Raw genomic sequence first — 21,744 nt, 5'->3', positions numbered from 1 at the left:
GGACCAGCGACTGACTTCGACTGCAGGAGAATAACTCATCCTGCCGAAGTCCGCTGATCCTTTGGCTCCACTCAAATAGTTAAGTGGGCAAGGAAAAGGGAAGGGAAAGGGTATACGAAAGTTCAGTGCCGAATAAAGAAATAAGTGATCTTGTTGTAATGTTTATTAATAATTAATTAATCCTATACATATTTGGAAATCTGGGTCCCTACCGCACTCAAGTAGAAATAAAGGGGAACTTTGGTCACGGGCTCACCTGCTATTCCTGAAGGATCTCTCTCTGGCACTCGGTCCCTAGTCTTGGTTATTCTTGGTTGCACTTGTTGATTTGCACTCACTTTTTCACAATGCGACTGATTACTCCCGTGGCTACTGGCGAAGTGATTTTCTCCTAATTCTAGCTCTCTGTTCAAACCCACCCTTGCTCTGCCTACTTATGTCCTAACGGTGAAAACATTCGATGCGTCTTGTGCTGTGGCACGCGCCACGATCGCCGTCTCTCTCTTTCACTTTCGATTTTCGTCGCCATGCAGAGCAGCGTCCGCAGTCGGGAGGTTGTTCTCTCCACACGACGCGTCGACGCTGCAGTCACATAAAGACGGTAGTTAGAAAGATAGAGAGGCGGCGATCGTAAATATTGCCTATCAGAAAAAAGAACTACAGTTAGTTTCAGTATTGAGATATTTAATGTGCCTTCCATGGGCGTATCAAAAATAAACGAAAAATAAAAAGGGGCCCCACAGGGAAATGTGAAATAAATGTGATTCGTCCCACGGTGTCCTTATTTTGACCGGACTATGCGGAATAGTCGGTCGTCTGCCCACACGAAGGAAACGGTGGTTTCTGCGGGGTCCATCCTGACGTAGTACCGCCACCCGATCTCGGACTTCGGCGGGTACTCGTCTATCGGGGGTGTCGACGAGGGGGTGGCCTCCGGCACATAAACTGCCATAGATCGGCGCAAAGGACCTCGCGAAGTTGGTATTTGTCTGGCGTGGGTCGGCGTGGTAGCGGTGTCTTTGGCTGGGGCGAGCGGTGGTCGAGAGCGGGGCCCAGAGAGATCCAGAGGCATCTCCTCGTCGACAGGTGGACACTCACGGACCCTGACGGCTGGGGGGACTTATCGGCTCATACGCGGGCCGCGGAGGGGTATACGGCTTGGCTACTTCTATGGCTGCCAGAGATGGACTTCTCTCCAGACACTCACAAACGGGCCGCGGAGGGGTTTGTAACTGGGTCTGGGGCCGGCAGACTCCGAGGGTCCGATATCTTGTACCAAGGAGGGGAGGTTGACCACCGACAGGATCACGGAGCGCTCCGGTCGCGCAGAATCTGCAACTCGTTGAGCCTCGTCGGGTGGTTTTCGGTCGCCCTTGCTCCCTGATGGACGCTCCATAGGGATGTCTGTCGGGGCCAACTCTACGCGGCAAAGTCGGACAGGTTCTTCCGGTGCAATATCGCCTGTAGGAGGGACGGGCATGACAGGGCCATGTTCTCTTTACCATACGGCTATAATTTCTTCGACGATCCGGGCTATATATGCCGCGCGATCGCCGTCGTCTTCTCCTTGCTGTGGACATACTGTGAAATATAAAGTGCGTTAAAACTACCCTGCCTTCTGAGTGTACTAACGGGGCCCTATGAGTGCGGTTTACAAAAATGCTATGATTAAAGCTAAGATACAATGGTTTTAGACAATTCTTGCCTAGCATCGGCGCGAAGAACCAAAGCCCTCTGGAACGTGGCGGATACAGAATGTAAGCCGAAGGGCATGACTTTCCAATGGAATAACCCGCGTCCGGGTACTGTGAAGGCTGTACACTCTCTACTTTTGATCTCTAAGGGTATTTGCCAATACCCGCTCTTTAAATCTAGAGTAGAAATGTACTTCGCGTTCCTCAATATCTCTACGATTTGGTGTATATGAGGCAAGGGGTATGCGTCACGTACTGACTGAGAGTTCAGTTGTCGAAAGTCTGTACACATGCGAGTGTCACCGGTTTTCTTACCTACCAACACGATTGGTGCGCTGTGAGGGCTTTTGGATGGTTCAATACGGTCCTTCTTCAGCAGTGCGTCTACGGTTTCATTGATAATTTGTTGTTGGGCCGGATTACGGGGATAATACCTCTGCTTCATGGGTCGATCGTGCTTCAATGCAATGACATATTGTGCGATTTGGGTAACGCTGTTGAGCCCGTCGAACTTAGCGATTTCCGCGTCAAGAACCGCTTGAAGTTCCGGCTCTAGCGTCTCCTGTTCCATACTGGATGATTGTTCTGGCTTTAAGTCCTCGTCACGGGTCTCAGCTTCTACTGAGGCTAATCGGGCGTCCACGTACGGGTTTATTGCTATGCTGAGAGTCAGAGGTATCCATGGGCATAGTGGACGTTTCTGCAAGACCCAGTTGATTTGTATGAGCATCCGGATGCGTGTGGTCATCCGCCACTAGAGATGGCTGAATTGTAGAATTGACTGGGCTGTGGGTCTTATCGAAAGGAGGCAATTGTAATAGATAACCTCCACAACGTATAGAAGTTCCTATGTTCCGAAGGAAATCCACTCCTAGAATAAGGGGATCCATCATCGATGGCATCGCTAACAAGGTCATATGCACGGTCTGCACCCCGAGGCTGATGGTTGCCCTAAGAGAACTTTTTGATTGCTGCTCGAGTATTATCGGCAAGGTTAATATTAGTATGAATGTCTCGCAGAAGGAACGGAGCGAAGTGTTGAGGAGCCACTTCCTCGTTTATGAAACTCTTGTTCGCTCGTGAATCCAAGGTAGCTACCATTGGTTTTCTATTGACGAAGACATGGAGTTGGATGCGGTCTTTCTTTACTGGGCTGAGGTCCTGGTCTGGTCCCTCCGTCCGTTTCCCGAACGACGGCAACATTCGATGGTACGTACCCCCTTAGTCCGCATTGCCAACAGAACAATACACGGGGCTTCGTGCATTCTCGAGCGAAGTGACCAGCTCCCGCACATTTGCGGCAAGCAGTACTGGTATCTACTAGTGCTTCGGAGAGTTGACATATAGCAGTCCCGTTTAGCCTGGAAGGCGTACGATCCACGGGCTTACTCTGAACGGCGTTGCTCCTTTTCCAAACATGCGCTGAGTCCTCGCTGCCTTGCTCCAATCGAATTGTCTCATAATTTACCACCAACTTGGTTAAGCCGGGTAACTTTTCGAAATCATTTCGTCAGTTATACAGCTTGTAGCCCGGTAAAAGATTTTCGTAGATCCGGTCGAGTTCCTGTACCGTCGAGTAATGAGCTCTCTTCATCATCAAACGAAGGTCTACTAGATACTCCTTGTATGGTTCCTGATGGCGTTGCTTTCGAGCGCGTATACTATCCTCTAGTTTCTCAAAATAGCGTGGGGGTAGAAAGAACTCTAAGAATTCGGACTTGAAGTCGACCCGGATAGCCGCTGGTTTGCCACCAGCTTTCGGCCCGTCCGGTCAATAGGATGGCTATCGTCGGAGGCAGCGTATCCAAACTCAAACGGTAAGTCGCGGCTCGAGCCTCTATTTGCTCTATGAAATAGATAGGGTCGGTAGATCCGCTAAAGGCAATTCCCCATTTAGTTATACGTTCCACGATCGAGGCATAGCTCCCAGCAGCACGGCCTACCATAGATTCATGGATGTTAATCACTTATTAATTGTTTTGTCACTTATTAATTGTTCGTTGCTTGATTTATTTGATCTGATCGCTTTGGATTATGCTTACGAACTGACTCTCTGCTCGCAGACAGAGTAGTTAGAGAGTTAGATATTCAACAAATAAAGAGAGCATCTTCGCTTGCAAGGCAGAGCGAGAGACGCTTTATGAAATCAGAGAGTAAGGAATCAATATCAATAGTTATAACGGTGCTTAAACAGTGGTTACAATACCACTGTTTCTTATGTTTTGGACTTGACTTTGCCTACTGTACCGGATTGAAAATGTTCAGGTCGTGACGTGGGACAGCTCCAAAAAGGTTCGCGAGTCGAACATATACCCCGAGCCCTCTAACCAAACAATTAAACGCCGGTTTTGTGTTGTATTGCGCTATATTCAGTTGCACAATTTGTGGGCATATCGATCGGTTAGATCGGTTGGCTGAAATCTTTATTTCAATGTTAATTCAAATTTCTCACATGTTTCTATTTTATCTTACATTTGTGTTTTTCTCTCCTTTTCACGTCTTTCCTGCTTGCCTAATTTTCTGTGACTGGCGCGCCGTCATAGCGGGCCGCCGCTCTGTCATAAGTGCAAGCAAAGACAAAGTAAATTCTAACTGTTCTTCTTCGAATGAGAGAGAATAAAAACCAGGGGCGCGTTGGGTAAGCCTTTCTACTGGCGCGGGGCGGCAATTAAGCCTGCACCGCAACATTCCCCACCCCGTAATTCACCAGCGTCTTCGCGCGGTGGATTACTCTCCAAATTCAGTACGGCCAGCTTCACTGTTGGTCGCGTAACAAGTCCATCTACTGTGCGAACGACTGCGCTTCGCACCTGTCCATCTTTCCCACGATGAACGTCGATCACTCTTCCCTTTGGCCACGTATTACGTTTAGCGGCATCGTCTACAATTATCACCACGTCACCTACTGCTACCGGCTTGAGCTGTGGTTGGAACCATTTCGTGCGCCTTGTGATTGTAGGTAGATATTCTCTTAGCCACCTCTTCCAGAAACGGTCGGCAATTTGGCTGGCAACACGATACCCTTTTGCGAGTTGCGGACCAGACTGTTCCAGTGAACCGTTCTCACGTAGGCCACTAGAACTGCCTTTTAGAAAATGGTTCGGCGTTAATGCTTCCGATTCGGCGCTTTCTAAAGGCACATACGTCAGAGGCCTTGAATTCAAAATTTGCTCTACGTCAGCAAACGCTCCTCTTAACACCTCTTCCTTCAGGCCGGCCTTTGGCAGTATTTCTGAAAGTATAGATTTAGTAGAACGTACCAGTCGCTCCCAAACGCCGCCCATGTGCGGTGAACTGGGAGGGTTAAACTTGAACTCCAACGTTGGATACTGCTGCTCCACAGCTGAAGTTGATATCCGTTCTATGTGCTCCTTCAATACGCGGCTAGCTCCTCTAAAATTTGTACCATTGTCCGATAGTATGGTACGCGGCACCCCTCTTCTGGCTACAAACGCCTTCAATACGCAAAGAAATGAGTCGGTTGACAGTGATGTAGCAATTTCTAGGTGTACCGCTCGGGTCGTAAGGCATGTGAATAACACGCCCCATCTCTTCTCGTGCCTGCGGCCCACTGCGACTTCAAATGGGCCGAAGCAGTCCACTCCAGTAAAAGTGAATGGTTGTGTGTGCGGCGATAACCTCTCCTTTGGTAAATCGCCCATCTTTGGTGGCACTGGTCGGGCCACTCGTATACGGCACGCTACACAGGCGTTCGCGACTTTTCTCACTAAAGCGCGTAAGCCGGTTATCCAGTACCGCTGTCGTACCTCGTTAACGACAATTTCATTGTGCAAATGGTAATTCTTCCTGTGATAGTACTCCACAATCAGAAACGTTACTCTATGCTTTTGCGGTAGTATAATGGGTCGCTTAGTGTCCATATCTACGCCTTCAATTCTGTCTATTCGTCCTTTGATACGTAGCACTCCTAACTCGTCCAGGTAAGGAGTGCACTTAAATAGCTTACTTTTCCTATTTGTTATGCCATGTCCTTGGTTTAGGCATCTGATCTCTTCTGGAAACTCCTCTTCTTGGCATGCACGAATAAAAACTGCATCGGTTTCCACATCGCGGTTTATAGCCAAAATGTTCATCAGTTTTTCTCCGCAAGGCCTCTTACATATGCCTTGCAAAAAGTTTAGAACTCGCTTTTGTACCGCCCGTAGCTTTTCCAACGTTCCGAATCGTTCCGGATCCGGTGTGATGCAAGCCAAACTAGAGTTCCCTTTGACTTTCTCCTGGTGGTGCAAAATACTTTCACTCGTCTTGCTCGGGCTCTGCTCCATGCTAGGCCATTGTGTCTCTTGTTCATACAAGAATCTCGGGCCAACAAACCACCTTGAATTCCCGGTCATGTCTGGCATCTTTGTCCATTTCGTGCCATCGTCTGCAACGTTATGCTGGGTGGGCACCCATCGCCAAGATAGCACGTCAGAGTCTTCCAGAATTTCTCCAACTCGCAATGCCACAAATTGATTGTATTTGCGGGCATCTGATCTAATCCAGCATAAAACGTCCTTAGAATCCGTCCAGAAAATACGCTGACATACTGTTACTGAGAGTTCAGGTTCAATGAATTTCGTCAGCCGTAAACCTAAAACAGCAGCCATCAGTTCCATCCGTGGTATTGAGACTGGCTTCAAGGGGGCCACTCGTGTTTTAGACGCTACCAGGGAACAGTGGACTATTCCATCCACTTCTGCTCGCAGGTACACAAGCGCTGCATAAGCGTTGATACTGGCGTCCACAAACGTGTGAAGTTGTACTCGTCTTGCACAACAAACCTTCGGCATGCACCTTGAAATCCTCACTTCGTTGATTTTGGGTAACAGCTTCACCCAAGTTTTCCAGTCTGCTTGGTCCTCTTCCTGAAGAGACTCATCCCAATCCGTTCCTGCTCGCCAGATATTCTGCAAAATAATTTTAGCACGAACAGTGAAAAAGCCAAGCAATCCAAGTGGGTCAAAAATTGACATAACCACACTTAAAACAGTTCTTTTGGTCGGATAGTCTTTCGATGCTCTTTCAAGCAAATCCGGCTTGACTACATACGTAAGTTGATCTGTCACGGGCAGCCACCACATGCCTAAAACCTTATCTTGCGTTTTTTCAAGGAATCCCACCTCCCTAGGCACGTCTCCTTCTTGGTTCTTGAGCGCTCTCACTACGCTCGCAGAATTCGAGGTCCAGCGCCTCATGTTGAATCCACCCTCCAAGTGAATTCTCTGCACCTCCATGGCCAACTCCGTCATCTCGTCTTCGGTGTTTGTCGACTCGAGCCAGTCGTCGACAAACGTGTTTCTACAAATGGCCGCAACAGCTCTTGGAGATTCTTTTCTGAACCGCTCTGCGTTGCGATTCTTTATGTAATTAGCTAAGGCCGGCGAGCAGGAAGCCCCGAATGTCATAACCTGCATCACGTACGTTTCTGCCGCCTTAGCCGAATTTCCATTGCGCCATAGAAACTTCTGAGCCGTCTGGTCCTCTGGGCGCACTCTTACTTGGTGAAACATCTCACTTATGTCACCAGCCACTGCTACTGGTCGCTCCCGAAAACGTATTAGCACGCCAACTAGAGATGCCAGTATATCCGGGCCCTTTAGCAAGACGTCGTTTAATGACGTGCCGTTGACTTTCGCAGCTGCATCCCAGACCAGCCTCGTCTTGTTCTTGTTTGGGTTAGTGACTGTAAATATAGGAAGAAACCATGAACTTTTACCCTTATTTAGCTCACTTTCTGTTAATCTCCGGATGTATCCCTTTTCTTCATAGCTTTGCATAATGTCCAACATAAAGCTTCTAAGATCGATGTCCTTTGCCATTTTCGCTTCTAAACACTGAAGACGCCTCATGGCCATCGAGTATGAATCCGGTAGATCTACTCTGTCGAACCTCCATAACAGTCCAGTTTGCCAACGTTTGTCAATCGGGCAATAACTTGTGGTCGCCTCCATAATCTGCAACGCGCGCTCGTCGTCTTTCGATCTTAATGGCTTACTTGGCACACGTGTTCCCGAGGACTCCATAGCAAAGTATTCTTTCATTGACGCATCCAAAGCGCGCATGCTGCTCGCTTCATTGCACTCACATATGTGCAATATGTGTGAGGACGCTGGAGCGGCGTCGCTGTGCCGGCCATACACAGACCAGCCCAATCTACAGCGCGCCGCGACCACGTCGTCTCCTTCGGACTCCCGTATCTCCAAAGGCACACAAACTTTCAAATTATCCAGACCAATAATTAAGCTTGCTTTTACGTTACAGTAACTTAAATTTGGTAAATACTGTAGATGCTTTCTCGATGTTACCAGTTCGTCGGTAACTGTTTGCGTAGGCAAGTCTAACTTACGTACCGTGCGCAAACTCTTGAGTTCAAATTGCGTCGCACCTTGACACATCGACGACACTCCGACACTCACATACTTGGACGCGCTTTCCGTTTGAGTGACTTGACTGGTCCACTTTAAGCACAGTTCTTCGGCCGGGCCATCTAGTCCTAACTCGTCTGCCAGAGTTTCTTCAATCAAAGAGCAAGCGGCTCCCTCGTCCAGTAAGGCATATGTCGCTAAATTTCGCTTCCTTCCGTATAACATGATTGGCATATATCTGAATAAAGCCTTGCTTGTTATATCTCCATGGAATAAGATTGGTGGATGAACTGGTTTATCATCCTCATTCGTCTGCCACTGCGATTTGCTTTCCTTGTAGTCCGCTGTCTCGTGGATCAACGAGTGGTGTATCTGCCTGCACCCATCGACACCACAACTTCTTTTACTTTTGCAATTCCGTATCACGTGCTGATCAAAACAACAATAGCAGAGCCTCTTTTGCCGCACGAACTCCTTTCTCTGCTTTATGCTCATTTCTCGAAAGAGGCGACAGTCTGCTACGTTATGACTCCCTGCACATTTGGGACACAACCGGATGCGTACTTCTTGTGTTTTCGATTCCTGACTAGATCCACTTTGCAATTCGTTGTGCAGAAAAATTCGCTCTTTGGTTCTCTTTGCTCCATCCTTAGCTGGAACTGTATACGGCGTAACCATTGAGGCACACATTGCAATGCCAAACAACCAATTGTCAAAGATAGACAAGTTAGCCACACATCCAATTAGAGTCATTCGGTGTCTTCCCCAATCGAGTTTCAATTCTCCCGGCAACTTCTCGACGAGCTCGCCTAGTAAAGCTGGATCGTGCAGATACTCTTTAAGCCCAATTGCGACCAGTGTCGCGCAATAGTTCTGCACTGCCAAGGCTAGCTGAATAACCGAATCCAAATTATTTGAGCGTGCCGCTGGTTCTTCTCTTAGTTTCCTTTGAAGGCTCGAGTGAATAATCTCCGGTCTTCCATAAAGCATCCGTAACGTACCGATTGCATACGGCACCGTCTCTGGACACATTAGCTTTCCTCGAACGGCATCCCAAGCCGCTCCTTTTAAGCACTTTTGGAGCCGAATAAGATTCTCTTCGTTACTAATTCCACATCTTTCAGTAGATTGTTCGTAGTGGCTTATAAACAACAACCACTCTTCTGGCTTACCGGAAAACACGGGTAAGTCTTTGTTCAGTACTTGGCGGGCCGCTATCTGTTCCGATGACAATAGAGTTTTCTTGTGTCCTAAATCCGTAGAGTGCACTCCAGGGCTTAACGTCAAGTGTCCGGTAGCCGGCAGTTGGCTTCCAGGTCCATGCTGCATTCCACCCGCGTTACTCATTTGTCCTTGGGTCCACAATCCGTTATGAAGATTAGCTGTATTGGCCAGAAAAGGTAGACTCACTCCTTGAATAGTCGATTGCGCCAACGCAGGTACGGACCACGGAGCTAGATCAATTTTACTGGGCCGTTTAATTGCCGTACCGTTTCCTGCGTGACTCTCGAACATTCCATTAAGAATCGTTTGTTGCACTGACAAACCGTCGCCTCTGGATGGCGTTGACATCGTTGGTGTATCAGTTTCTTTGTCGCTTGAGACCGCTCCATTCTCAGTCGCCTCAGCGCCGTCTTCCTGACTCTCAGCGCTAGGTTGAACTGGTACTCTATCACTGTTGCTCATTTCATATGTTGCGTAACAATGAGGTTATGTTTGCCTGTTTGCACGTGGTTCACTATCTCCCTCTCTCTTCCTCTCTCAGCGAGCCGGCATGTAATCTTCTGCCGCGGTCGCTCTCACGAAGGAAGCTTCTGAAAGATTCCACGTTCACTATCTCCCTCTCTCTTCCTCTCTCAGCGAGCCGGCATGTAATCGTCTGCCGCGGTCGCTCTCACGAAGGAAGCTTCTGGAAGATTCCACGTTTACTATCTCCCTCTCTCTTCCTCTCTCAGCGAGCCGGCATGTAATCGTCTGCCGCGGTCGCTCTCACGAAGGAAGCTTCTGGAAGATTCCACTCCAATCCACGTGGTTCAGAGATATTCAGACTCTGCTAATATCTCTGGAGCCAAAGAAATAAATATTTCAGGATGTAGAAAATGTTCAGGTCGTGACGTGGGACAGCTCCAAAAAGGTTCGCGAGTCGAACATATACCCCGAGCCCTCTAACCAAACAATTAAACGCCGGTTTTGTGTTGTATTGCGCTATATTCAGTTGCACAATTTGTGGGCATATCGATCGGTTAGATCGGTTGGCTGAAATCTTTATTTCAATGTTAATTCAAATTTCTCACATGTTTCTATTTTATCTTACATTTGTGTTTTTCTCTCCTTTTCACGTCTTTCCTGCTTGCCTAATTTTCTGTGACTGGCGCGCCGTCATAGCGGGCCGCCGCTCTGTCATAAGTGCAAGCAAAGACAAAGTAAATTCTAACTGTTCTTCTTCGAATGAGAGAGAATAAAAACCAGGGGCGCGTTGGGTAAGCCTTTCTACTGGCGCGGGGCGGCAATTAAGCCTGCACCGCAACACCTACTACAACTCGGCCGTCCTGACTTTAAGATTGTCCTCAATCTCTGCTTTACTTTATTATTCTGACGAACTTTGTCAAGTAATGTTAACATAAATTTACAATTTGATTATTTTCTTATTCTATAGTGAAATATTTACAATTTAATTATATTCTTAGACCTAGTACCGATGTATATTTACATATATAGTTTGCTTACAATTTCCACTATTTACATTTTTATCCAATGTCTTATATTCGGAGGGCCCCAGACGCCTTGATAAGGATTGCGCGATAACTGAAATCCATCCACATCTTTTATTAAAAACCTTTAATTTTTCAAAATTTTTGCTATTATATACGGCCCTTTATTTTTCGGTATTAACTTCCTCGTTATTCCTGCGGTACTATCAAAATTTTTAACCATTTTATAATCACCCTCTTTATTTTCCGGTGTAACTTTCTTTTTATTGTTATTGTTCACGCCACCGGGTGAACAGGAGAGAGTGAGGGGTAGGGTTTTTCCCAAAACCGAATTCGGTCATACTGAGGAGGGTGACGAAGGGTTCTCCTGTAAATCGCCATATTCAATCTAATCCGAGTTTTTCACCCGAACACCCGTTCCTTCTCTTCAGAATTTTCTATCTCGAAATTTGTATACTTTTAACCCGAAACATTTCGTGTGTGTCGGCCATCTGTGCATTTAATAAAGCATAAGTTTTTTAACCGAAGTTATCGCGCGTTATTAATTCATCCCTCGCTCACCCAGAAGAAATTGGCACCAGCCAACCACTTGTAATTTATTGGGATCCTTCCGCCCCTCCACGAACATTGGTCCTTCGAGCCGGATATCCTTCCGCTATTCCAGCTTGCATCGGCGGAATTCCTGATAAGTACAACATTTCTTATTAAAAATCTCATTCACATTATATTCCATTACAAACTTATAAAAGTGTGAGGTTTCCCGCTCTTCCATAGCAACTTACACACTTTTGTATACTTGTATGTACATACCTGACCTGTTCCAAGGGTTACATGGTATTTCCCGATCATTTTTGTGTTTATGAAGTGCATTTTTTTTTTTTTTTTCTCCATTCTTCGAAAGTTGGATTGTCCAAAAGTCCAATTGCATAGCAATACATACATATGTATGTATATACACACATATACATTCCTACATGTAAAAACAGCTGTTTTCTAACCTGCAAGTAGAGGTGCTTAATAATCGAGAATTTATAAAGTACCACTTACCTTTACTTAAAGTGTACAGCACACTCCACGGGCTGATCATTAGTCCATCGGCATAAATTATTTATGTCAAATAATTTTTACATCCATACATACATATGTATGTACATACAAAGGTACATACACATGTAATACACACTTCAAAGTACTTTCCCGAGAACGTATCTATATCCGCGGGTGCTCCGTTGTTAACTCCAAATTCGGGCATTCTAAAGGCCTGTAAATTGAAACAATATAGTCAAGGAGGACCTTTGTAAACTTGGCTACATACCACGCTTCTGGGATTCGGCGGCCGCAACCACTGCCGACCATACTCCAGTTTTATAGCCCGGCCGGCTGGCCCACTGTGGCGGACGAGGGCGAGGGGAGAAGCCAGTCGCCTCTCCTTTTTTACCTTTCCCGCCTCTCAGTATTGGCCCCGTTTCTTTTGTTCTTTCCTGGTGTGGGTGAGAGTTTATATCCAGTTTTCCAGTTTTCTGCGAATTTTTTTCATTCTTGTTGCACAATTTCTTCCTCTTCTTCACACCGGCACGAACATCTGATCGCTCCAGTGTTGAACAACGAAGAAAGACAAGGGGAGCCCCTAGCCCCAAATCGGCAGGTGGCGCCTCTGAATAACCGCCCGGATTTGAATTCAAATTCAAAATTGTAGCAATTGTAATCCAGCACCGCAAATTTTTGTGTTTGGATCTTACCTCCGAATTGGGTTTCCTGAACCAATGGACAAGTATGTGGCATCGTTGGATCACCATTCCCAGTCAGAGAGTGATCCATTGGGTAATATGAGCGAGGAAGCCGTATTTGGCCGACGACCGTTGATCGGAATGTCTCCTCCTTCAGTATATGGCAACGCGGCCAAAACACCCTTAGCGTGTGCACAAGCAGTGCTTAATAGCCCAGACGTATCGTCTTTAGCTCCCAGCCCCCCAGTGATCTCTCGCATCGCCGAGCTGGATGAACTTGGGGTGCTAGTATGGCAGTTAGATCACATGTTTAACAAGCGGGACGACAACAAAAAGCCTGTGCGTCATATTAATATGGGCACTAAACAAGCCATCGTAATGCTGAAAGAACTTCAAGAGTTGCTCTGCCAGAAAGCGTTGGCGGGCATGTTTCAAAAAGGCATGAATGTTCAGGAAAGGAATACGCAAACCTCACCAGCGGCAATACCCCTAGGCAAGCAAACAGCAGAGCCAGAGCGCAGAAACACACCCAAAAGCCCACGAGAGGACGCGGCAGCGCAACGAAAGACACCGCCAAAGAAAAAGCGAGGAGCCCCTCAGCTCTATGAAGACCGGGTAGCCAGCCCCCAACACGCCGATACCAACAAGCCAGAAGACAATAGTGCAGACTGGCAGCAAGTCACGGACAGAAGGGCCAAACGAACGCCCGCACCAAGGCAAAAACTACCAAGACACAGGTCAGACGCTATTCTAATAGCAAACAAGGGCAACCTAACATACAGTGAAATGCTTAAAATGGTGACTCGTAGCGAAGATGAGAATCTAAAGGCTATCGGAGCGAACGTTAGAAAGGTACGACGTACCACAAAAGGCGATCTCTTGCTCGAGATAGAAAAACCCATGGGCAATAATCTCCAGCAAATGACCGCAGACATTGGCGCAGCACTTGGAAACCAATTTGAGGCCAAACCTCTAACTGAGGAGATCAGACTTGATATTAAGGATCTCGACGAGGAGGTGACCCGAGACGACATTATATCAGCGTTTTGGTCAGAACGCCAGATCCAGATACAACCGCAGGCAATAAAAAGTATACGCCCAATGTACTCAGGCTACCAGCGGGCCACAGTGAGCGTCCCAGCAACGACAGCCAAGGAAATCCTCAAAGTGAGCAAAATAAAAGTCCGTTGGAACGTTTGCCCAATTAGGATCAATAACGCCCCAAAAAGATGCCTCAAATGCCTAGAGTACGGCCATATTGCGTCGAAATGTACGAGCAAAATCGACAGAACGGGACTCTGTCTCAAGTGCGGCAAAAGCGGCCACAAAATAAGTGAGTGCGACAACAGCCCCTCATGCTGTCTATGTAGCGCCAGTGGCGAGCAGAACATAAGCCACATAGCGGGCAGCCAGAAATGTCTTCATGGGCCAAAAAGAGGGGAAATCGACTCGCCATGATTAGATTATTCCAAATAAACCTCAATCACTGCGAGGCGGCGCAGGACTTACTAGTCCAAACGGTCAGAGACCTACGCTCAGACGTTGCCATTATAAGCGAGCCCTATAGAAATTTATCGTCTTCCCAATGGGTCCAAAACAACTCTAGAAAGTCTGCGATTTGGTCGTGTGGGCCTATACCAGCACAAGTACAATTCCCAGAGTCCTTCAATGGCTTTGTGAGGGCCAAACTACACAACTACTGGTTCTTTAGCTGCTATCTGCCTCCCTCTTATAGCCTCGGAGAGTTTAGCGCCGTGATGGACGAATTGGCAGAGCAGATTCGCAGGCATAAGCCGGCAATTGTAGCTGGAGATTTTAACGCCTGGGCATCAGAATGGGGCAGTTCATCAACCAATGCTAGAGGCCAAACACTACTAGAAACTTTTGCCACACTCGATCTGGCACTTCTAAACACAGGCGAGGAATACACATTCCAACGGGGCAATATCGGCTCGACGATTGACCTTACTTTTGTAAGCAATGTACTATGCCCTTACGCACGGTGGGAAGTGAGCGATGTCTACATGGCCAGCGATCACAAGGCAATTCTCTGCACTATTGAGGGCCGGCGTAGATACGACAGACCGACAGCGAGACCACAACGGTACAACACAAAACGTTTGGACATGCAAAGCTTCACCAGCACACTAGAACAAAATGTTCACACCGCCTCGTCAGCAAGAGGGCTACTCGAATGGCTGCGTAACGCGTGTGATTCCAGCATGCCGCGGAAAAATAGCTGCCCAAGGGAACACATACCAACATACTGGTGGAATGATGAGATCGCCAACCTTCGTCATATAGCCAGAAGAAGACACCAACGGAATCGAGTCAGCGATGATTCAGAAATTCTCCGCTCAGAGTTTGAGCAGAAGCGCAAGGATCTTAAACTGGCTATTCGCCGTAGTAAAAAGAGATGCTTTAACGATCTTCTTGTAGAAGCTGAAAACGATGTATGGGGCAGACCGTACAAAATCGTAATGAAGAGGTTAAAAACTCACCAAAGAACAGAGCCCCACTCTGTCGCTGACATGAACCAAATAGTAGGAGAACTTTTCCCCCCAGCCACACAACAATAGTCCCGCTGCACCAATGGATGCGGAAGCTATACCTCCAATAGGTGTACAGGAGATACTGGCAGCCGTTGCGCGAATCAGAGTCAGGTCGTCCCCAGGCCTCGATTGCATTCCCAACGAAGCTGTAAAACTTGCGGCGTTCCAACACCCGGAAATATTCGCGGCTGTATTCAACAAAAGCATCAGCGACGGAGTCTTCCCAGATCTCTACAAGAGGCAAAAGCTTGTGCTGCTACCAAAGCCAAGAAAGCAAGCCGGCGAATCCCTGGCATACAGACCTATATGCCTTCTCGACACGACAGGCAAAGTGCTCGAAAGAATCCTAGCGGATAGACTAAATGAGGCACTACATTTTACCAGCGCACTGTCAGACAACCAATTTGGGTTCCGAAAGGGGCGATCTACTATCGACGCAATCCAAAAAGTGGTGAGCATAGCACGTGATGCAATAGCCGGTGACCGATGGAAAGGAGGCGCAAAGAAATATTGCATCATAGCCACTTTGGATATTAAAAATGCATTTAATTCGGCAAGGTGGCCTTGCATACTAGATGCCCTGCGAAATTTCGGCATACCACAATATCTATGGAAGGTAATAAGTAGCTACTTCTCCAATAGAAGCCTCTACGCAGACACACTCGAAGGAGAAAAAACATATAACATTACTGGAGGCGTCCCACAGGGCTAGGTTCTGGGACCCCTGCTTTGGAATGCCATGTACAACGGCGTTCTAAACTTGGAATTACCTGCTGGGGTAGAAATTATAGGGTTTGCTGATGACGTAGCCATAATATGTGTGGCAAAGAACTTGAGTGAAGCAGAGACAATATGCTCAAACGGGATTGCTCGAGTGCAACAATGGCTGGCTACAACGGGCCTTCTCCTGGCCGAAAATAAAACAGAAGCTGTTCTTATAAGCAGTAGAAAAAAAGTGGAGACAGCAAGCATACAGGTCGGCGGCACGCAAGTAATCACAAAAAGGCAATAAAGTACCTTGGGGTACTTATTGATACAAGGCTAAATTTCAAAGATCACCTCACAGCAACGGCCAAAAAGGCTAGAATAACTTGCTCTGCCTTATCACGATTAATGCCCAACACGAGAGGACCAAACCAGAGTCGTAAAACGCTGTGGCATGGGGTAATCAAGGCAACCATGCTTTACGGCGCACCCGTTTGGGCAGAAGCAATGTCCACAAAAGCATACGCCAGAGAATTGGACTCAATATATAGAATCAGCGCACTAAGGGTCTGCTGCGGTTTCCGTACGATCTCAGGTATCGCAGCCAAGGTACTAGCAAGCGCAATCCCAGTCGGAATCCTGGCCAATGAATCAAAGAGACTCTTTTGGGCACTAAAAGAGCTAAACTTAAGGCCAAGCGATAAAGAATTGCTACGGGTACAAGCGCGCGAAATAAGCATTGCAAGGTGGCAATCTCTGTGGGATATGTCGCAAAAAGGCAGATGGACCTATCGGCTAATCCCAAGTCTAAAAGACTGGTTGGCCAGGGCCCATGGAGAAGTAAATTTCTTCTCGACGCAACTTCTGAGCGGCCACGGCTGCTTCCGTAGCTACCTACATCGGTTCAGACACGCAACAAGCCCAGAGTGCGCATGGTGCGCCAACGGAGAAGACGGGACGGCTGAACACGTCCTCTTTAGATGCGGACGCTTCTACATCGAGCGAGAACACCTCGAGGCGGAACTCGGGGAGCAAATTACAGCATCCAACTTGGTCCCAATGATTATTCGTCGCAGGGAAAACTGGGAGGCATTCAACAAGTTCGCGGCCATCGCCATGACCGAGCTCCGCAGAGTGGAGCAGCTGAGTCGAACCTGAGAACAGGAAGCGGGTGGAAGGACGCTTGTGTGAAGCAATACCCTCGCTGGCAGTACCACACGAGCTACTTCCCCTCGCAAACCTTTTTCCAAATTTTCTTTTTTCTTCTTGTACATATGTATTTCTATTTCTATTTCTATTTCTTAATAAATGAATAAAAAAAAAAAAAACACATGTAATACTTTCGCCGCGTTAAGCACACATTTACACACATACATATGTCCACATACAATTTGAATTCACCCACACAAAATTAATTGCAGCCACTCCGATTGGCTTTCCGCAATTTAATAATTCGAAACCTACATAATTAAAGTAGGAAATCGTGATCCTCGTTAAACAATTTACAATTAATTAAACTCACAAAACATAAACAACGGCAGAACAGCTGACTCTCGATCAGTGCTGACACTCAAGTCTCATCAGTGCTGACACTTGAGCCAAGCCGTGACTCGGTCACGACATCCATTTTTTCCTTCGTGATTTTCTTATTGTGCAAACATATTTCAATCGACTGATTGAATTTAATTCGCAAAATATTTTCTAAAGAAAAATAAGTACATCTTTATTTATATGGAATTAATATTTTGGCTTGTCTTGGTGCATTTTGATCTTTTCCTCAGGGATCCATGAAATTGATCTTGTCCGTTTAATGAAAACTAATTCCGAGTTTTTTTTTTCCTTATTGAAAAGTTATCGGCACTCCCAATCCTACTGGTCTCAATTTTTCCATACTTTTAAATACTCTTATAAATTTAAACATTTTTCCACATTGTATAAATTTTAATATCCAAGTGATTATATATCCTTATAATTATTCACACAACTGCGAGGAAAATTATAAATCCTTCTAATTTTATTTTTGCTACCTATGCTTATTCATTGTGTTCATTAAAAAGAGGAGACATTTCTTTTTCTCACTCCTCCTCTATACTTAAATTATACAGTCCACTTACGGCTTCGTTTCGATCTCCTCGCTTGAGAGCTCTAATTCCACGAAGTTATTTGTTTCCATTCGATTCGTAATAGCTCAGAGAACACTCTACGATGTCTCTTTCCGACTTTGTTGCCGTGTGCGAGGCATTAACGGCGTTCGAGACTCGCGAGTCCCAGGCTTTAGCTGACGATGTGCCACTCGTCTCCGTTAAAATACACTTAGACCAGCTTAAGTCACTTTGGACAAAAGTCGAGGCAGAGTTTTCACGATGCTATAAAGCCTTGACGGCTCAAAAGAACGAAGATAGTCCGAAGCACATAGCTACAATTAAAGCTAAACATGAATATTGTTATATGGTATATGTGCGAGGCGGGACTTTGTTTGGAGAGCGAATCGAGCAGTTGTCGCGAAAATGGCTTCCCACCAGTACGCTCTCGTGATTGCACACAAAGCCACACAGTTCCCCGTGCGATGTCGAAATCTTCAACGGAGACAGCTGGCTTGGCCTACATTCCGTGATTTGTTTACCGCGATTTTTATCCATAATCCAAGCCTAACACAAGTGGAGAAACTTTACCACTTAAGTTGCAAAACTCGCGGTGAAGCCAGAGCCATTGTTTCTAGGTCACCCTTGACCAATGAAGGGTTCCAGTCCGCGTGGGATAACCTCACTGCGCGATACGAAAATAATCGATTATTGATTATGAGCCAAGCCAAGCAGCTTCTACAGATCCCAGCTGTAACACAAGAGTCTGGCAAAGCGTTGAGAGAACTGCAGACGTCAATTCAAGGTTGCTTAACCGGTCTTGAGCTTTCCGGGGCTTGTACAGACAATTGGGATATCCTTCTCATAGCAATCTGTACGAGCAAAATGCCCAAATCCACCCTTCTGTTGTGGGAACAGTCCGTTCCAACTAAGACCGCCGTCTCATCCTGGGACGACCTGAATCGATTCCTAACTGATCGCCACCGTGTACTAGAGGCCACAGATGTCCTTCAACCAAACTCTAGCGGTCAGACCTTTCCATCCGTAAGCCGAAAACCTACGGCACGAGCTCAGGCCTTTTCCGCTCAAGTGCAAGAGAGCTCAGCACCTGATGCTTGTATAATTCCGAATCCTGCGTCCTCCGATTCTTCCAGCAGCCCTCCTGTAAACGTGGGAAGTTACTTCGCCTCCACTCGCAACACTGGCCTCCTGGGTACTGCAAGGGTAACTATTCATCATCGTGGCAAGCAGTTTCAAATCCGCGCTTTGATTGATATGGGATCCGAAGCGTCCTTTATTTCCCAAAGAATGTTTGAATTGATTAATCCTCCAAGCTGCAAAGTATCAACTAGCATTCGCGGTATTGGGCAATGCGATGCTGGTAGCGGCGACAAAGTGTGCCGCCTACAGATTTCTCCTCCTGACGAACCGCTGCGACAGTTCCAAGCAGTCGCCGTGGTGCTGCCTAGTGTAGCTGAAGCACTTCCGTCCCGCGCCGTCCCGAATAAGGTGAAGCAGGATTCGCTTGACCTTCCGCTCGCTGATCCGCTATTTCACCAAAGAGCTCCTGTAGATTTGGTGCTTGGAGCCGAGCTCCTTCCCACTATCCTTGGGGAACGAATCATCAAGAATGTTGGCGATTCTTTCGTGGGGATCGAGACGATGTTCGGATGGGTTCTCTGTGGATCCGTTACTGGAAAATCCAGACGGTCTCGGTCCACCTCCTCCAGCAGCCCGAAAATGTCTCTAAGGACAGCAGCACCATCCGATTTAGAACGCAGTTCCAATTGCTTCAGGTGCCGCGTTTGTCAAGGGGTACACGCGCTCCGTCAGTGCCGACAGTTTCGAGGACTACGAGCTGACGACAGGCTACGGGTAGTCTTAAGCAACGGATACTGCCCGAACTGTTTGGCTCATGAGCATTCCAATGGTTCCTGCAGGAGCACAGCAGGATGCCATCGATGTGGCAAGCAACACCACACGCTCTTGCACATCGACAGCTCTGTCGCGTACATCCAACCCAAGGAGCAAAGACCCGAAAAGCACCCGCCTTTCATTCGGGCTTCTATCCAAAGGTCTTCAGCCATCGTGCCGCCTACTCCATCTGCATCCAAAGTTCCCCCTCCATCTCCACCCGTGTCTTGGCGATCCAGAACGCTCTATAATACAATTTCCACTATTTACTTTTTTTATCCAATGTCTTATATTCTGAGCACTCCAGACGCCTTGATAAGGATTGCGCGATAACTGAAATCCATCCACATCTTTTATTAAAAACCTGTAATTTTTCAAAATTTTTGCTATTATATACGGCCTTTTATTTTTCGGTATTAACTTCCTCGTTATTCCTGCGGTACTATCAAAATTTTTAACCATTATATAATCACCCTCTTTATTTTCCGGTGTAACTTTCTTTTTATTGTTATAGTATTTTTCATTATCGGCCTGAGCTAACCGTTGATTTAATTCTGCCTGTTTTCTAATATTTTCTATATTTCTGTCACTGACTTCGTCTAATTTTGTCACTTCGTCTAACTTTTCTTTCAAATCATCACTAACCTCTCCTTTTTGAGCTAAACCAAAAAGCATCTCAGCAGGCAATTTTTTGATGCTACGATGTTGTGTATTGTTTAACGAAAATTCGACTTTTTCAATGAAAATTTCACATCCCAATACAAACCATTCTCAGGCTCAGTGAGTTTTGCAATCATAGGTCCTAAACTTCTATTAATCCTTTCCACTTGTCCATTTGCTTGTGGCGATCCCGTAGCTATTTTTATATGTTTTATATTCGCGTCTTTCATGAAATTTTCAAATTCTCCAGATGTAAAACAACTGCCTCGATCCGATATTATACATTTCGGTCTACTATATGATCGAAAATAATCTCCTAATGCTTTAATGACCTCTTTAGTGTTTGTAGTTTTCGTGGTGTATAATCTAACAAATTTCGTAAACGCATCTACAACAACTAAAATATGCTTCTTTGATCTTCCTGAATCTACAGGTCCATAATGATCAATGTGAACTGTATCAAAGGGCTTATTTCCTTTCGGTATACCATGCAAAAGACCATCTCCTTTTCCTGTTTTCGGTGAATACGCTATACATTTCAAACAATTTCTTATATGTTTTATTGTCTTCTCCTTCATATTTGGATCGTCGTGATATTTATATAATACATGCTCTTCCATATCTTCCGGTACATAAAATACAACCCTTCTATCATTTGTTTTCCTATATAATATACCATTTCGCATTTCGAACAGTTTGTGTTCCCTTTCTTCTCAATATTTTTTTATACTCTGAATCTTTTCATCTTTTGATTGGCAAATAACTAAATTTGTTTCAAAACTATTAGCTTCTGTGATCATAATGTTTGTGCACCTACTCAACGCATCTACATGTTGCATTTGTTTGCCAGATCTATGCACTAGCTCTTAACAGTATTCCTGAAAGCCCATCTAGCAATTCTTGGATTAAGCTCTACTTTATTTAAAGTCAAAGTCAACGAATTACAATCCGTTAGTATTCTAAAACGTTTTCCTTGGACATAAATTCTAAACCTGCGTAACGCATATATTATTGCTAGTGTTTCTAGCTCAAAACTATGGTATTTCGCCTCAGTCACTGTAGTGCGTTTGGAGAAATAAGTAATTGGGTGTAGCCGCTTATCTTTTTTTCTTTGAAGCAGAACTGCTCCAAACCCTAAAGCACTGGCATCACAGTGTAATTCAGTTTCATCGTTAGGATTGTAGATAGCCAATACAGGTGCATTCATCAATTTCTTTTTTAAATTTAAGAAACAATTCAACTCATTTTCCCCAAATTCAAACTGTTTATCCTTCACTAATAAATCATACAACGGCTTGGCTTCTATTGAAAAGTCTTTAATAAATCTCCTAA

At 46.0% G+C, this 21,744-nt stretch overlaps 1 protein-coding gene across 1 annotated transcript; it reads right to left on the bottom strand.

Moving 5' to 3' along the window:
- Positions 1 to 3,204: 3,204 nt before the first annotated feature.
- LOC137574899 (uncharacterized) lies at positions 3,205 to 9,748 on the bottom strand. Its single transcript, XM_068287346.1, has 2 exons — positions 4,402 to 9,748; positions 3,205 to 3,449 (listed from the first exon to the last, which is right to left on the bottom strand). The coding sequence occupies exons 1-2, from the start codon at positions 9,746 to 9,748 to the stop codon at positions 3,205 to 3,207; spliced, it is 5,592 nt and encodes a 1,863-aa protein (XP_068143447.1).
- Between the last annotated feature and the right edge of the window lie 11,996 nt (positions 9,749 to 21,744).

Source organism: Drosophila tropicalis, unplaced genomic scaffold (genome assembly GCF_018151085.1).
Source record: "Drosophila tropicalis isolate 14030-0801.00 unplaced genomic scaffold, ASM1815108v1 contig_483, whole genome shotgun sequence".
NCBI lineage: Eukaryota > Metazoa > Arthropoda > Insecta > Diptera > Drosophilidae > Drosophila > Drosophila tropicalis.
Note: the sequence above shows the minus strand (reverse complement) of the source record. Positions and strands in the feature narration are given on the sequence as shown.

Coding starts and splice junctions, on each gene's coding strand:
- LOC137574899 (XM_068287346.1), bottom strand. CDS start 9,748: ATGAGCAACAGTGATAGAGTACCAGTTCAACCTAGCGCTGAGAGTCAG. Junction 3,450..4,401: donor TCCACCGCGCGAAGACGCTG/GTGAATTACGGG, acceptor ACGGGCCGAAAG/CTGGTGGCAAACCAGCGGCT.